This window comes from Calonectris borealis, unplaced genomic scaffold, assembly GCF_964195595.1.
Source record: "Calonectris borealis unplaced genomic scaffold, bCalBor7.hap1.2 HAP1_SCAFFOLD_139, whole genome shotgun sequence".
Taxonomy (NCBI): Eukaryota; Metazoa; Chordata; class Aves; order Procellariiformes; family Procellariidae; genus Calonectris; species Calonectris borealis.
In genome coordinates this window covers 43,107-61,192 of record NW_027441526.1, presented here as the reverse complement: position 1 = coordinate 61,192, position 18,086 = coordinate 43,107, and the positions used below count along the sequence as shown (strand labels likewise).

At 34.0% G+C, this 18,086-nt stretch overlaps 1 protein-coding gene across 4 annotated transcripts in view; it reads right to left on the bottom strand.

Annotated features, from left to right (window-relative positions):
• Positions 1–728: 728 nt before the first annotated feature.
• Positions 729–18,086, bottom strand: part of SEC24B (SEC24 homolog B, COPII component) — a 47,525-nt gene continuing 30,167 nt past the window's right edge. For all 4 annotated transcript variants that reach the window (XM_075139222.1, XM_075139221.1, XM_075139223.1 and 1 more), the window contains 15 exons: positions 17,890–17,999; positions 16,807–16,919; positions 15,183–15,301; positions 14,739–14,794; positions 14,200–14,406; positions 13,441–13,564; positions 12,643–12,801; positions 12,016–12,189; positions 11,200–11,310; positions 9,852–10,027; positions 8,076–8,213; positions 5,824–5,928; positions 4,639–4,731; positions 2,889–2,992; positions 729–1,634 (listed from right to left, as the gene is read on the bottom strand). In XM_075139222.1, coding sequence (XP_074995323.1) covers positions 1,520–1,634; positions 2,889–2,992; positions 4,639–4,731; positions 5,824–5,928; positions 8,076–8,213; positions 9,852–10,027; positions 11,200–11,310; positions 12,016–12,189; positions 12,643–12,801; positions 13,441–13,564; positions 14,200–14,406; positions 14,739–14,794; positions 15,183–15,301; positions 16,807–16,919; positions 17,890–17,999 — 1,904 coding nt within the window. In that variant the 3' untranslated portion in view covers positions 729–1,519. The remainder of the gene's footprint in view (positions 1,635–2,888; positions 2,993–4,638; positions 4,732–5,823; positions 5,929–8,075; positions 8,214–9,851; positions 10,028–11,199; positions 11,311–12,015; positions 12,190–12,642; positions 12,802–13,440; positions 13,565–14,199; positions 14,407–14,738; positions 14,795–15,182; positions 15,302–16,806; positions 16,920–17,889; positions 18,000–18,086) is intronic.

The window sequence follows — 18,086 nt, the reverse complement described above, 5'->3', positions numbered from 1 at the left end:
CAATGTTAGCATTTTCAAGGGTACTTTAAAATAAAATGTAATCATACTAATCATCATTTACTTTTTTGTACTTAATTATTTCATTGTAGTCACATTTCATTAAACCAAACAAATAAACAAAGTTCAGAATAGTAAGTATGAGTGATTGTGCTTTACGAATTGTTTCTAATGTGCCTCTAAAAAAAACCAAACCAAAACCATCCCAACTTAACAACCAAATTTAAAAATTTGGGATAAATCTATCAAAAAGCCCAAACTATTGAGTTACCAAAACATTAGCAAGAACAAGGTTTCAGAAAGATGCAACAGTGTGATTACATTTTGAATTTTGACATTTTACAGCCTTTACTTTCATTGACACAAGGTAATTAATTTTTACCCTCCCCCTTTTTTTTCTTTAGATCACAGCAGAAATCAAATCATCAAGTGTGAGTGAGTGATTACCGATGCTTACTCTAAATGGCAGAGAACACAAGCTACAGAAACCTGGACCAAGACTACAGTCGTTTACAAGATGTAAAACAAGGTTAACAGATATGCCTTCTTTAGGATAATACATAAGGGTTTTAGGAACTTTGTATCAATAGCTCATTTCAGACTATGCCCTGTTTTCTCCTCCATTCCACAGGTCTGTGAAATAAAGTGGTAAACATGTTCTCTTCAATATTCAGTTCAGTAAGAGTTTAGTTGCAAAAAGATTATACTTGCATAAATATGAAAACACATGATAAAGCAAAATATTTTTAATTAGTAAGCCAATCATAAATAAATTCACCTAAAATTAACAGAAGAAGCAGCTGTGTTCTTTCTACATGGATACTTTTTTCAGCATGTTTTAATAGTCAACTTCATCGTCTAGCCTGGGACAAAACAATTCATCATTGAGCACGTAACAATTCTGCACACTGAGCTAAGTCTTTTTTTTAGTTACATTTTTTACATTTTCTTTACAAATGTAATATTTATGTACATTATATATTTTATTTCTACAATTGATGTACTTTACTGAAACTCTACAACTTTCACAGGGGAATTTGCTGAAGTCTTTAGTAAATATGAATCATTCCTTTTAAAAAGAAATTCATATAAACAACCAACATACAGCACTGCCCTTTGAAATCTCTGTTAAGTGTTTGGATCTGGAAGGGCTACTATAATAAATGTAAGAAAAAAGGCTTTACCTAATTGTACATTTCATTAAGAAATATCATCCCACGTAGCTACATAAATTCACCAGCTTGCAATAAACAGAGCACCATACCGCTGCACAACTGGAAACGTGTATAAACCAATTTAAAGTTTACTAGTGAAACAGCTTCATCACTCCTAGCACTTTCAGACTGAAGTAAATCTGCAAAATATTTTTGGAAATGTATACTTCTCTAGCTGCAAAGCTTCCAAAACAGTGCTGGTCACTGTATATTGTGAAGAACAAGTATCCACTTCTGTAACTTCCCATATGCTTCTCCCGGCCCACGCTTCTTCTGAAGGCAGAATTTTTCTTCTATTTATTCCTTGTTCACTTACAAATCTGCTGCTGAATATTAAGTAAGAATTCATAATATGAGAAAGCTGCTTCTGTCCGATCCTCAATTAAATGCTGAAAAAAATCTGTTTTGGCAGGGTTCTCATCTCTGAAAGAAGAGAGGAAGGTATTTTAGTCCAAACATTGAGCAAAAAATCCACTGTAAATTCAAGAAGAGGCATAAGTTCTAACGAATTGCTTAGTGTCCTTTCGAGTCTAAATTCAGTCCAAAGACACTACAACTGCAAATAATCCAAAGTTTAGAAAAAAACCCTGAAGTTTGTAATACACTATCAAACAACAGGATCTTTTTAAGAAGTATAAAATGGTAGAAAAGTGGGTGAAATAGCATTTAAAATATCTTGTAGAAACACCAAAAAGGAAACAAAGATTTTGGTTTAGAAGTTAACAAATAACTAGTGGCAATGAATTCTGAAACGGTTATATTAAATCCTGATAAAGATTTAAAAACTGGAAAATTTACTTCTCTGGTTACATGTAATCTCAATCCCTCCCCAGTTTTTCTTATTTGGCAATAGAACAGAGAAGGTAAGCATGTCAAAGACCTAGTATCCAAAATTATTGCTCCAATAAAAACTTGCTGGGACACAGCAAATATTTGGTGGGGTACAGTCCTCTGTACTGGTATAGTACTGCGTGCAATAAAACTCTGCTATTTACTATGGTCTCTCAGCATTACTCGCAATTCAAGCAGCAGCCACAACACCAACAGTTGAAGAGCTTCAGTCCTATATTTAAACATTATTTATCTGAGTAAGAAAGTCATCATACTCTCTTAAAATGTGATCTCCCATCAGGCTCAGTAAACTGAGTACTCTAGAGAAGACAAATGTAAACTCAAGTATAAACATTTCATAGAATTTAAACTTCTTTAAGCGGATCATGGCTTGAAGAGGCTTCAGAACTTGCCTCATTTGTCATAAATCGACTGCGGCCCTATGGAGATCAGTAACAAATACATACAATTATTAAACCATCTACAGATTATTAACCTTACTTGAATTTTTTTTATATGTATGTATTGAAATTATAAAAGCTATACCAGAAATTAACCTGGTTAACCCCATTGATCATAAGGATATCCACTGCTTTAGTATATTCTTAACAATATAAAAATATGCAACTGATTCCTACCAATAAAACTATTAGTAACTGAATCTGCACTAGATTCAAAAGATGACCTTTGCTGCTAAAGGTTTTTAGATAACAGCAGTCTATCAACTAGAAAGAGGATGTTATTCAGTTTCTTCTGGGTCAGATATTCCCACTTTTCATCGGTGTCAGTGAGAAATTGTAAATACAAGTTGCCAATAACTACTCAGGATTTAACAGAAATACTTACTTTATTACTTGAAGAACTGGACTTAAAGGTCTATTGTCTCTAAGCCAAGATATAAAAGATCTTGTCCTTTCTGAAGAAAGTGCATCTACCTCAGGAAGCTGTGTCTGGTTGAAGGTAATTGAAAGAAGTCATCATCTTTTATTATCAAAACTATTTAAAAAAATAGATCCTGATAGTCGTAACATGACCCAAGCCACAATTTCTATAAGAAACTACCAACCATGGATTACACATAAACATTTTTTCTTCAGCTTAAAGTACAAAAATTCAGTGATATCTGTTCTGTAGGAAGCAGTACATCTTTAGTTAAACTGCCTTTTAAGTGCAAAAGATTTTAGAAAGCAAGCTCATTTAAAAAGTCATCTTTTCAAAATGCTGATTTCGCAGTTTTCTTGCCTTTATCTTCCCCTGTCAATCAAGTTCCTACATGTTGCATTTTGCATCACTGAAAAGATGAACAAAACATGAAGAAGGGAAATCTGAATTGTAAGCAAATTTCAACGCAAAGATTATACTGGACTATTTGGTTGGGGAATGAGCTAAAAAAACAGAATTAAAAAAACTTGAGCCATTCACTGAGCTAAATATACCAACTCTTAGGCCAATATAACCTCTTAAGACAATTAATATGACAAATAATTGATTACAGATTTAAAAGTAGTTCCATTGCTACCTTTGTAATAAATGAATGAAGGATATAATTTAAAAGCAAAGACAACAACTTTCGTTTATGTTTGTTTTTTTTTCTCTCATTTTCGTTATAATAAATGTTATATAACCATTGAAAAAAAGTTATCATCCTTCCTTTATCCAGGTTCTTCCTGAAAACTCTGTCAATACTTACCACCGGCTCATCAGAGGGGACAGTTTTAAATATACAAGCAAAATATGAAACTCTGAACAAGCAGTCCAATTTTACAGTAGTCTTAAAGCTCACCACTCTTAACCTTTTCTTATAATTACCACTTGTCACTTACTTTTCCCCTTCATACTATGCAAGCTCTATAAGCAGGAAATATCTTCCTATGTGTATAACCATTCCATTCTCAACTTTTCTGGAGTGTCTTAAAAGGGTCCATCCTTACCCACCACTTGTTAACATTTTGGAATCACTACCCACAGAAGAGGAGTCTTCTCTTTAATTGCTGCTCTGTTTCACGCACAAGACTATAGGTACAGGTTATAACATAAAAACCCCTCCACCAAAACACACATCCAAGGGTCTCTGATATTCTAATAGCTAGAAGTGTTTCTTTTTAACATTGACTCAAGGCTTGGAAGATGAGCAAAACACAACTCTTATCCTTTACTTACAGGCCTATCACATCATACCATAGACTTGGTATCTTACACCAGGTTCAAAGAACACAAGGCTTCTGAAAACTGTGGTATCAATAAAATAACTCTAATCTTAACAATTACCACGTCTGAATAGATATTTTTTTTTCATTCATTCTATGAAATTCCATCCTATTCTTGTGAGCCCATATGTATTTCCATAAAAATAATAAAAGCAGTAATGTCATAGAACAATTTTTTGGCATTCCATGAATGCCAAAATTCACGTTTACATTCTTTCCTTGAAAACACTTGACAACTTCTATCTGTCTCCTATGAAGTTGGCAAGAGGTTAGAAGGTACCCAATAAAAAAACCCTAATTCATAGTTACATAATTAAAAACTGAATAAATAGATTAAATATAGATTCCAAATGTAAGCACTATACAGCACAGCTCATTAAAACGCCTACCATCTTCTGTGGTACTGACGCATAGTTTGGGTATCCAAGGACATCTTTTATGAAGTTGTTATCACAGTTTTTTCCAATCCAAATGTAAAAAACCTGTAAGATGTCAAAATCAATTTTAGTAAAGGCCTTGCATACATTTTAGAGAAAGAGACAAGTGGTGACGCAATTGGAATAATACCAGAATAATACCTTTCATGCAAATGAATCACTTGAGAGCTCCAGCTGCAATTCATATATACATCTCTATATTCATTATTTGTACATTTACTTATTAATACATTGGTAGCATTTGGAATAAGATCCTTAAATGTCAAAAAAAGAAAAATAGGTAGAATGCAAATACTGAAAGTCTGAGGATGCAGGACACATCTATATTGGAACAGTTAACGCACTAATTTCCCATGTTACCTCCTAAAATGAAAAACCTAAAATTTTGTAAGTTACTGCGCACTGACTTCCCAAGCTAAACAAGTCGTAGTAAAGTATCAATTATGAAAACACATTATAGTAATTATTTCAGACATCTGGAGACAGAAGCTAGTTTGACATTCACAATCAGTCCCTGAACTCATACAAGGTTTAAAGCAGCTTCTAGACTGCCATTAGAGTAGCATAATGTTTTATCACATTATTCGAGTAGCATAATGCTTTATCCAATTAAGCGTGTTTTAGTATAATTTCTACAAATACCTTAAACTGTATCTACAGATTTTGTTCACTCCCCGCAATTCCCTCACTCTTGCAACTCTTACGTCACACAAGCCACAAATCATAAAACCACTTCTATTTGTGCGTAACTGAGAAAGTTCCTGCATCAATGAGAAGTGCTATGTTAGAAAGACAGTACATTATGTACCGTACAATAGTACATACAATTTACTAACCATTAAGAGAAATTTCAGAAAATGGAAATCCATTATTTCCAGGAAAAAAAAAACTTGATGTGAACTCTTGGTATATTCTGATCAGTCTAGCATGAAAAAAAAATAACCTCTGAAGCCTTAATATGCAACCTCAAAGATACTCCTCTGATCAAAATATGACAGCCTTTCACTGGAACACAGATTACTGCCAGGTTACCTAGAATGCTGATTCCCTACATTGTTATTGTTGACTGCTTTCAATAACTCAGCATACACTGCTTTTTCAAAAAAAAAAAAAAAAAGTGTGAAACTGGTAACTTACTGAACCACAATCCATAAGAAAAGCTCCTTCTCTTGTCAACTTCTCTGCAGACAACTTCTGAAGAGGTGGCTGAGGAACAACTCGGTCATTTACATGTATTGTACTCTGTAACAAAAAACAATACTCAACAACACTAGAATATAAATAAATCCTATTTTTCATCTTAACCAGCTAAAATAAAACAGGAAAAAACCACTGTGAATCTCTAGCAAAATTTTGAGAATTCTCATGTAACAAAATGCCATGTTAAACCTAAAATGATTATGTACATCAAGCAGTTCTAGAATGTTACTTAACCTAAAGGCTACTTTATTACCTAAAAAAGAATAATGCAAGTTCATTTAAGTTGTGTATGTAACATTTCTCATGCTATACATGCCAAACTTTCAAAAGAATTCTAGTCTTTACACTTAAAATTTTCTACAACCAACCTCCATAGATTTTTTCATTGCATTCAACTTCACTAGAAATGTTGCAAGAGGAGAAAACCATCAAATTCTACTCCCTATAAGGGTTCACTATTTTACTGCATTCAAGTAACAGAAAGTTCCTTGATTTAACATCTTGCCTGAAATTACACATGGGTTTGTCCACAGAACACTTGACTGATCTGATTAAACAATCTGGCCATTAGCAAGGACATTATTAAAAAATACACCCCCACTTCCTCCCCAGCAATAAAAAACAAACAAAACCAATAAAAAAAACCCAAACCCCCAGTATTTTCAGGTTAAAGCTCCAATACAAAATAGGCTGAATATCTATTAAGAACCTGTGAGGCATTCTGCAAATAATGTAGGGAAAAATAGTCTAGAGAATAAGCACATCTCCACATGGTAAAAGATTATTAAAAAATCACTATTTTAAAAATTCCGTATTATAACGCAATAGATTAGAAGCTTTTTGGGATTTATACATAATGATGAAAATCAAGCTACTGAATTCCACTTGGGAAAGTTCCAGGCTTTACTCAGTACTCTCAAGAATCAAGTGTTAAGAAAAAAGAAAGCCAGCAAAAACATTTTAAAAGAATTCTGTAATACATATCATAGAATTTTCTAAAGAAACAAGACATTTAAGAACAGCCTCTGTCACAAATACTTTAAACTGAAGTAGTACTAAATAGCAGATTAGCATTCTGTTATATGATTTAAAATGTGGTTTGTCAATTAATTTCAGTAGGTCAAATAAGCTCTATTTTCTGAATAGAAATAACTGATCTGAAATCCTTTTCTAATAAAACTGGACCTCCCAAAGACACTGCTGGTTCTTCACAGCACTCACACACTGAATATAGTGTTTCAGCGCAAGTTCCACAAAAAACTTAACAAGGGTAGTTGAAGAAGTTGGCTTCTCAAATACTGGGGTGGGGGAGGGGCGGAGAGGTATACCATGACTAAGAAGAACAGTGGAACAGATGAACAGATTACTAACTAATCAATTCCACTGAGTTTATGAAATACCTTAAAAGAAACTTTGAGACTATAAATAGCTCACAGGTTGTGCTGAACAATACCAACTGCCAGAGAAACTACTCAAGTTACCATATAATCTGGTATGACACTTAAAAACAAACTCCTACATATACTTTTCCAAAGCTAGTGACTAACGAGCTCATGAAAACTTACTTAAAAAAACAACTTATTTTTGCAATTACAAATAACTTTGACCTTCAATAAAATCCCATCTTACTTCTTACTGTTAAAAAACGCATCCATTTCCCAGGCTACCTCTGTAAAAGGCAAACTAATAAAACCTGGTTTCATACATGAAGTACTTCCTCAGCCTGATCATGACCAGCTAGAAATACAATTTTGTTTCATCCACATCAGTCTGAGAAACCACTGGAAGTTTGTTATTGCACGCAACTTTATCTGGTTTCAGTATACAAAACACAGAACCCTCCACCAAATCTACTTCATCCATTTCCCCCAGACAATTCTAAAACACAAAACCACACTGGAGATGTTTCCAATGCATACAATTTTCTCTGCTTTTTTTGTATAATACAAAAACATGGAATTATTGTCGTCACTGAAACAAGGTGAAGTAAAACCACAGTTCTGCTCATAACACACTACTGTACTTGCAACTCAAAACTTGAAAATAGATGTTTTTCTTTACTTTTTATAACTTATGGGAAGCTCAGTTTACATTACAATAACAACTTTAATTAAATTATGGCAGCACAACATCAGGTTTAACAGATCATTAAAACTAGAAAATGTTATAAAACAGGCTTCATACATTACCTCATCAATCAACTTGTCTATTCTGTACAAGTTGGGATGTATCATTTTCATCAAATGAACAAGAGGCTGGCTCTTCATCTGGCACATTGCATATACGCGATCATCCAAGCGTGTGCTCGTGCCTGTTCTAAATGCTTTCTGTAAGAGAACAGTGTTGTTACTCAAATAAATCCTGTATTTTATGTCACATCTAGACAGCGTATTTTAGATTTTTTGAAAGTGTCAAGCAAAGATGGCACAGCTTTTATAAAGAAATTTATCTTATTGAGATACATTAGAATCTTAATCAAATACAACTTGAATACAATACCTTTTAAAACTTAATCTGTTCTCCCTCCTTATTGATGAAGGAGAATAAAAAAATTTTCCCCCTACTTTGTGTAAAATTTGTATGTGATAGGGCCTGCATTTCTCATTTTTATTCTTGACAAATATTAGTGGCCTGTGAAACTCAACAATGCAAGATATCATGGGAAGATACGATCCTAGCAGAGTTCAAAGAAGATACTTCTGTGGGTAAGATTAACTCTGATTTTATATTAGTAAAAATTAAATGTTAAGGAAAAGCTTTGGAAGGGAAATATACTTTCATGTTTTATAGCAGAAACTAGGCTCTCATAGGATAAAATTTATTTTGTAGCTTTCTTTCCTACTGGATTTTTCAGGTCTCCTTTAGAAGCAATCAGTAAATGATCGCTATTAGAAGCAACACAATGGAGTAAGCACCGTATTCTGATTCAATGGAGAATATTCTTGTAATCAAAGTTCATATTCACTTCTACAACAAAGCTAAGTACATCAGTCCTCTTCTCCTTGGCTGCCACAAACATTTTGGTTTTGGTTTCTCTATATCCCAGGCTGCTTTATTATTGTTAACAAAGATAATTAAAAAAACCCTAAACAACTTATTTTCTCAGCCACTCTTACTTCTGTCTTTTACACAGATCCTCTTGATAATAAATGGTCTGTTTTTTCCCCACCATTAACTGCATTACTTATGCAAGTACCAAAGAAGTCCTAATCAGTATATTAGAGACTGAAGTAATCACCAAAGAAAATAAGTTGTTATGATTTGATTTCTTACCAAACCTACATAAAGGTTTATTCAGGATAAGAAAACAAAGAACTGTCAGACATGAAAATCTTTAAGCTATGAGATTTATTGATAACAAAACCCTGCAGTAAGTTCTCTTTTTATTTTTAAGTATGATGTTTGGTAATACAGATATTAAAAAAAAAAAAAAAAAAAAAAAACAAAAAACCAAAAAAACCCAAAAACAACCCAAAAACAACCCAAAAAGTAGTAACTACTTCTATGTGAACTTTATATCGCTTTAGTTTCTGTAATAGGTATCATTGTATCTGCATGGAAACTCATTTTGCTTCTTGGTACTTTAAAGTACAAAGTATATGCACTGAAAAATACTTGACCTGTTTGAAGTACTAAGCAGCGGCTTCCAACAATCTTTATGGGCAACACCAATTAGCTGCCAGAATCTGAGAAATGCTAATTGTTATAATATATATATATTTATTTTCATTGTAAAACAAAATAAGACAAAATATAAAAAATTCAAAATCAAATAAACCAATAAACTGTTCAGGCACCAATTATTTAAAATAAGCTAACGTAGTCATCTCCTGTAAGCTCAAAGAAGATAATCCAATTTTCATAATTTTAGAAAAGTGCAGACAGTGCTTGACCTAGAGCTGAAGAATTCCTCAAATGGAAGAATGAATTAAATATCAAATACTAATCCAGTAGATTATACATACCTGTTTGAGAAGGGCCAAAATATACAGTGGAAACAGCTTGAGAGAATTTGGTGCTATCAGCATGGACTGCTGCAGATTTGAGGCAGTTGACATGTATGCTGCCAAGGAGTCTAGCACGGCATTAACTAAGGCATCTCTTGCATCCGCAAGACTAGATGAAACTGAGCGATCCACAGCTGTTGGGTTAGAAGGATGCAAGAAGTTACTAGAGTTGGCTTCATTCATTCCCTTGAATTTTGAAAATATTTGTTGTGCTTTTGGGTGATATTTTACGATTTTTTTAAAAAAACCACACCTGTGTTCCTAACTTTTTTTAGAAGTAAATAAGACAATTGCCCATACAGTAACTCACTTTCACGATGCTTAAAAAATACTGTGTCGCTGATCTCTGCTTCCTAGTTCCTACTCTTGGAAAATTTAAAAAATCGTTTAAAGCTAGGGTATATACTCGAGACTAAATATAAATCTTGTTTTAAACCTTACACAAATAATTTAGCTATTGCTGAAACTCTCTGCTGTCCTACCTCCAAGATAAGATTTGCAGCAATTATTTTTGTTTTGTTTTGGTTTTTTTTTCCCCCACAAGAAATTTCTTCCATTATTTCAGTGGCATAATTATGATTAGTGTAAATGAAGCTTCACCTTTCTCTGCTGAAAAAGGGCTGCAAATCCTTTGGTTGGAGGTAGCCACCTGCTGGACTGAATGCACATTTAAGACGAGATACGGAATACTATTTATTTCTTCTAATTTACTTGACTATTAATATACCACATAGCATATACTTAAACGCTGCATAGAGCCATACATGTTCAATGGCAGAGATCAGTCTATGAAACAGCTACTTATGACCCACAAGTAGGGGATAAGTAAGAATCCTCAAATCAGCAACGACAGGATAGAAGCATAGAAAACTAAAGCGTATCGCGGATACACTGTTGTCAGAGGTTCCCTTTTAGTCTCCAGCAACTCACTAAACTGAATCACTCTGTTTCTTAAGTAATCCTAGAATCCTACAGTTGAGATAAGAACCATGATGATGATGATACAAACATAAGAGTTTTAATCCAAGTGTGTTATGATTCTTTGTCCTTTAATAAACTCTAGAGAACAATGTAAGAAGGCTCCTTTTAAAAGATTAAAGTCAACTAAGTATTCAGATTAAGGAATATTTCAGTTAATACTTTTGGTATAACTTTGATTTTGTCATCTTTTGTATTCTCAGGCTTCAGTGTGCGCCGTTCCAACCTTTTCCTAAAATACCCAGGCTTCATTCACTACTTCATTTAAACGGCTGGCAAAATTAAGAACATAGAAAAAGATCTTTGAATCTTCCTGGTCTGTACTCACCCATGTTTGCTAAGAGGCATACAACTGCTTGTACATCTGCTCCTGCGTATACATCAGCCAGTGAACTTACTACAGGCAAGCAAAGTGTGTGCACTCGAATTCGACGTTCACCTAATAAAAATAAGTAGAAACCATTATGCAGTATCTCCTGGTAGAGGTATACAAATTCAGTCTTTACAGCATATCTCCTCTCATGTAAGATGCATTCATTTTGTAAAAACACACCAATCAGGAAATTGCTGTAACACTATCTCCAGTTCCTGTCTCTTAACCTGTTCAAATTCTGCAACGCTCTAAAGCATTCAGCTTATGAATCAGCACAAGTTCGTAACACAAACTAGCTTATAACATCCACAATAAGTATCTTGATCCTACAAATGAAGTACATTGATTTCCTTCCCAAAATTTTGTGGCATCTTCCACAATAGAAAGTCTCTGCTATTCTTTATGCCCACCCAACATAATAGCAATTCGCTCCAATCCATCTCGGGTCTGTGATTTTGGACAAAGTGCACGCCAAACATGTTATTCTTATAACAATGGTATGCCTTTTAAGTAAAAGAATCTTGCTGAATCAACTCTATGTAAGATGGAGATAAATTACATTTTCCCATCAAAATAGAGTTTATAAAGTTTATAAACTTTATAAATATATAAACTTTATTTATGTGATTAACTGCAAAGTAGGCTCACTAGCTTTGACAAGATTCTGTTAGGGTATAGAGAACAACAAAAGGCTGTGGAACTAACTATACAAACATTATGTCAGAAAAACAAACAAAAAGCCCAGTGGCCAATTAATTTGAATTTATTTACCTTTGCTGGAAGTATACAAAAGAGCTGTTTGAAAACAAACCAAAGATGTGTCAGTCAGACTTTCCTCGATGGACATTTGTACTGCAAATCCAGCATCAGGATTGACATTGGCAAGGGACAATAAGTCAGTAGACCGTACAAAAAAGTTCCCATGAAAAGTGTGTATTGAAAGACCTAGAAACAGATTAAATAATTCAGAGTGAGGTTAAAAACATGACAAACTCCTATAATAACTCAATAATTAAAATCCACAGCCCTCAAGCTATTTTTAAGAAAACAGTAAAAATACTGATTCTAACTATCACGCAGAATCAATTACGTGAATCATTAGACATTTCAGCATGATCCTGTAGAGTTCAATTCTGAACACTCCAAACTGAACGATGCCCTTACACTACATACGTCAACTTCGTTGAAGTAAGATGGTGCCATCTTAAGTAAAAAAAAACAAAACAAAAAACCAAATGGCAAAAGCTAATGTAACTTACATAAAGAAGGCAACTATCTTACTCGTCAGTGAAAGAGAAATAACCTGAAATCTAATGTTGCTAAAGACTAAGCACTTTCAAAATGATAGTTAACATGGTTACACCAACTTTTCCATACGAATCAGTATTTAAAACATACCTTTTGTACATCTTATGCGCATAACTGCTTCAAATCCAATCTTTCTTGTAAGGTATCTTTTAAGGTCTTTTTGCAACTTTTCGGCCTGAGCAGGATTATGGCTACGATGGAAAGATGGATAGTAATAGATGCATCCAGCAGAATACTTGGACATGCAAGCTGCAAGGGAGGAAAAGAGATGGTTAAGAGGTAAAACCGTAACATTAAGTCAGGGCACAAAATTGTGTCCAGTCGGCTGCAATTCACATCTATGTTCATCTTTTTCTTGATATGACCCACATCTGTAAGACAATGAGAACTGGCCCAGACTCAGGTCACTGAAGACAGTGATGAGTCACCCCAACACACAATTATCTAATTATATACTTACTTCAATAAGCACGCTACCTTTGGCAACTAAGACAGGAGAGCATGCAGGAATATTTAATGGTGTAGAGGCAAAATTAAGTGTGTGCGCAGAGACAAATCTTGGTTTAATACTGAAAGATGAGAACTCTGTTCTAGCCCTATGATTAAACTTCATTAGTTCCTTGCCATCTGGCTGTTTCCTGTTCTTGAGCAGGACAGTACCTTCTCTTTTAAAACTGTGAAATCCCAGAATGAGTTGTCTGATACCACCAATCCAATACTCCTGTCCTTTACTGCTATCAACTGCAAACACAATTCCTTTGCAGCATTAGCTGCATTTACAAAAGTGCAAAAAGATTTACATGATTCAAGAATTCCTGAAGTGGCCTGTGCTTTGAAAGAAAGACAACAGTGTGGAAAGAGTAAATGCATATATTTGGTACTTCTTACCAAGAGAAGCTAGATCGGAATATTGTGAACTTAAGAGAAATAAATCCACAGCAGTCTGCTGGCCTGAGCAGTCCAGTGCCAACTTCTTATAAAAATCCGTTGCTGGACCAAGATGCTGGACCACCTTTGGTGAATAAATTATACAGGAAAAGTTAAGACAATGATCGTGCTCTCTTAAGACTTCATGGAACAAAAGACATACTATTCAGCAGCAAAGTATCATATGAAAGTTTCCTTTAAGCAAGAATTTATAGGCATTTCCACCTGCAGAAATTATTTTCCTTATGCTCCACATTCTTTTAGTTTGTACTTACAAGCAGTTATGATCCTACTTGCAATGAAGTTTACATTCTCATACAAATACACGTTCATGTAACTATGTGACACTCACCAGATGCTGTAAACTACAAGGCCATAAAAATAGTAAGAAATCATGTTTTTACGTCTACAATTTAGTATATCCACGCTTTGGTTCAAAACCCAGGTTGATATTAACTGAGTCAGCGATATTTGCAGCTTCTTTTGCTTGCCAAGAAAGGCTATGGACCAAAGGCCCAAAAGACAACTCACTCACTTTGAAACAAGTAATACCGCACATACATGTATAAACTAGTGATCTTAAGTGCACAAACATAGAATAATTAAAATTTAGTGAATTGCTATAAACAAAAAACAAGAGTTGATCTACAGAACTATGCAAGTCAAAGACATGACCAGTCCCTAGTCTCATGAGATTAATATTAACGGAAGTTTTTGTACCTTTGTGCTTGACCTTTGATTGGGATCTTCCCTGGAATGCAAAAGCCCTGCTCCCAAAGACGGTAACTGAGTTTGAAACACAGATATCCGACCACCCGTTGGAGACATCAGTTTAAACGCAGCCTGAAGAGCAGGGCCCAATGCACTGTGTGTTTCTCTTGTATTGGTGAACATATTTGGTAACGCATTCAATAGATCTTTTATCAGCTGCAGAACAGATTCAAAGGTGTTTATGAGATTTTGCAAGCTTGAGATTTTCTGCAAGCTTGAGATTTTCTCCTATTTCTAAAAAGCTGTATTGCCATAACTGAAGTGGAACAATCAGTACCAAATATTTCGTTTCAACATGCTAAGGAAAACAAAGTCATAATTTTAAAAAATATGATGCATCAAACAAACAACATGTAATACTTCTATAATCAAAAAGTAGCATTAGAACTACGTATTATGAAGATAGGCTTGAATTCAAAGTTTAAAAGGAACCTCTATTTTGAATATTTAACTCTTTAAATTTAATGATACATTTTGAGCAATCATACCTCTTTGCTTTCATGGAGATTTACAAGTAAACTATCTGGTGTAGGTAGGAAAATATCTGTAGGGAGAACAGAAAAAAGCATTTTATTAAAGAAAAAAAAAACATTAAAATAGAACAGAATATTTCACTGCCCACTGCTATACGTACCATGAAATAGTCTACTTTTCTGATACATACATTAGAGAGAATAATACAGTCTATACAAAATAGAGAGAATAATACAGTCTAAACAAAACTTGTTTTATTCAAAGCAAAATTAACATTTGAATTTCACTTTTTAAACACCACCTACTCTGTAGTTAGTGTAAGATTATTTTTTAAAAATATATTCCCTACACATGCAATAAAATTGACCTAATACCAGAATATTTGAGAGACTCTAATCTTTCTTCTGGGAAAAAAAATAGCTTCTCAAAAATTTAGTTTCCATTTTCTTTTTACTTACCATCAATATCTGAGACAATCAGCATCTGAGGCTGAGATAAACCTTCTTGCAAGTTGTAAAACTGAACAGTGCTGTCAAACGTTATGAACCCTATTCTTGTTCTCGAGTCTCCAGGCAGCCTGAAGCATTAAAAAATAAACTATTAAGCCCTAAATTTTTCTCTCTTAAGACACATACACACATAGAGCTCCTGCTAATGTTAGCAGAAACTCAGCTCATGTATACAGGGGTGAAGGCAGAACAAAAGAAAGGAGATCTGAAACATGAATACAAGCAGTATTTCTTCAGTGTTTTCTGAAAAGCTGGGATAATGATACAGTTTACAAGACACTTACAGATAAGCACTCACTAATATACTGATGTTTTGTTCCAAGACAGAACTTAGTAGGTTCATTTAAACATTACACTGACACATGAAAGAAGGTAGCCTTCTCAGTTCTTCAGTAGAAAATAGTGCATTCTGTTCTTCCGTAATTCAAAAAACTCATTTACTAATTTAGTTACAGAGTACTTACAGCTCTAAACCAAAATCCAATGTTTCTACAATGCAAAATACTTATTTCTCATGTGGACCATATTCCTATGTATGGCATTAAAAATACAAGAAGAAAAACTAAATGGAATTTCTCAAATAAAATATAAAACATCAGCAAGTGCTGAAACCATGACAGTGAACAAAAGCAGTAGAGACAAATACTGTTTTTACCATCTGGGTATATAAATTAACTGGATGTACTGATTTTCCTATAGACTTTGCATGGGATTTTATGAATTTTTCTAAAATAATTTAGCATGTTTCTGAGAATCTGTTGACAAAATACCTGTAAAGATCTGAACAAAGAAGGACTAAACCAATAAATGTAAATGAAGAATTTTATTGTACATGTTGGTGTCTTTATCAGAAATTAAAATCAAGTTTCTTAAGAAAAACTTGTAGAAAACAATTCTCAGAGTGAGGCCTCCACAGGATGCAAATTCGTTTTCAAGAGACATGAACATAGTGAAGTTTATCAATCCTCCTTCAAAAAGCACCACCAATCCCATACATGCTGTTCCAGTGCAAAAATGAGAACAGATAGAAAGTGGCACAGGTAGATCTAGGTAACCGTGATCTAAAAAAACCAAACTGACAACACAATTCACGTAGGCAGTCTCACACTAGTGGTTACAACATTCCAGTACACAGCACCTCAGCTGTTTCAGTGCAAGAACCAGCCAATTTAATCTCTGTAATGTAGTTATTTTTGTTGGTCTTGGCAGGGGGGAAGAGCACACTTTATAGATGTTTGTACAATCAACATGTTGTTAGAAGTTAAAGCTAAAAATTCTTTGCAGATAAATAAGTAAATTATTTGCAGATTCACCTTTAATCACATGCAGGGAAGATAGCTCACATCATATAAATTGCTTCAACAGCCAGTTTTTTGGGGGGGTTGGTTTTTTTGGCTGTTTTTTTGTTTTGGTTTTTTAGACATGTAAGTTGCATTTCAGAATCTCAGGCAACAGAACTTCTGTCCTTTAGGGGCAGAAACTTTAAACACTATAGGCAAGTTTTCCGCAAAACTGTAGGTTATTGTTCATAATAACATGTTAGCTAATTTCAAAAGGTTATTTATATTCTTACTTGTCTAGGTTTTCCAGCAATGATTGGCAGACTATTGTCAAATATCCAGCCTCCACTGCATTATGAGACACATCTAAAACAAATAAATATACCGCAGGCTGAGGAGGACGAAGCTACAAAGTAAAAAAATAAAAATAAAAAAATGTTCAAAAATCATATTTAAAGAAATGTTAAAAATGGTTAGTCATTAGAAAGGGAAGTAGGAAAAGGAAATACTTAGAAAAATGCAAGGTATACATTATGCAATAAACTAATTTATTAACTAAGAGTCATGTGGATAGACTTAACCACAATTCCCAGCGGTTAATAATTCCCATTTGTAATAAACATACAGTGTTATGCTTCAGAACAAAAATTGGATATTTTAGTCTCTCCTTCCAAGAGCCAAGTCAAACATGACTCTCTGATGCCAGAAATGGAATTCTTTCTTCAAAACACCACTGTTCTTTCAGGATGTGGACAATGCAATCCATTAAGTGGGGTTAAAATACTCTACCTACATCCTTTTCCCAACCATATAACAAGCTGTATTTATTCATTGCCAAATGTCTTGGCCACAGTGTTTCAATCCAAAGACAAGAGAACAATTTATTTTTGCTGTTTGCTGTTGTTAATAATGTCATTATGAACAGGGCCTTTTCCCAGGCCTTGTTTATCTTTCTTGGAGACAAGACTACTATCACAGCAATTGTAGGTTGACTCCTAGTTAGAATCGTTTCTGTCACACTTACTGACTAAAAATTTGAACCCAACTTAATTCTCTCGTTAGTCCATTACTGGTCCTTCAAAACGTCTTCAAAATGAGGGAGAAACACAGAAACCACATTGCATCAGACTCAAACCAGACTATGCCACATTAAACTACCCTGGACGATTACACACATTGCAATTGCCTTTAATTGAGAAGCCTCTGAATATCTACTTTTGCCAAAATTCAAAATAAACGTGATTTTTAACTATTCTTCGGTGTTAAGAGGATCTTCACGGGAAAATGAATACACTCCATTGGAGTAATATGCAACATTAATTTCAAATGCATTTATATTAACATGCAATTGTTGTTCCCATGAAAACTTTTTTTACCATATAGTCCGAGGAAGCAATGAATTCTACTGTAGAATTTTGGACCTCTGGCCGTTTGTGAGGCTCTCCATAAGATCGCGTCAGAGGATTATACATAAATTCTTCAGGAACTATAAAAAAAAAAAATTTCCACAAAAAAAAAGTTTATGTATTTGTCAGCAAATAAAAACCATTATGGCAAGCAAACTAATGCAGAC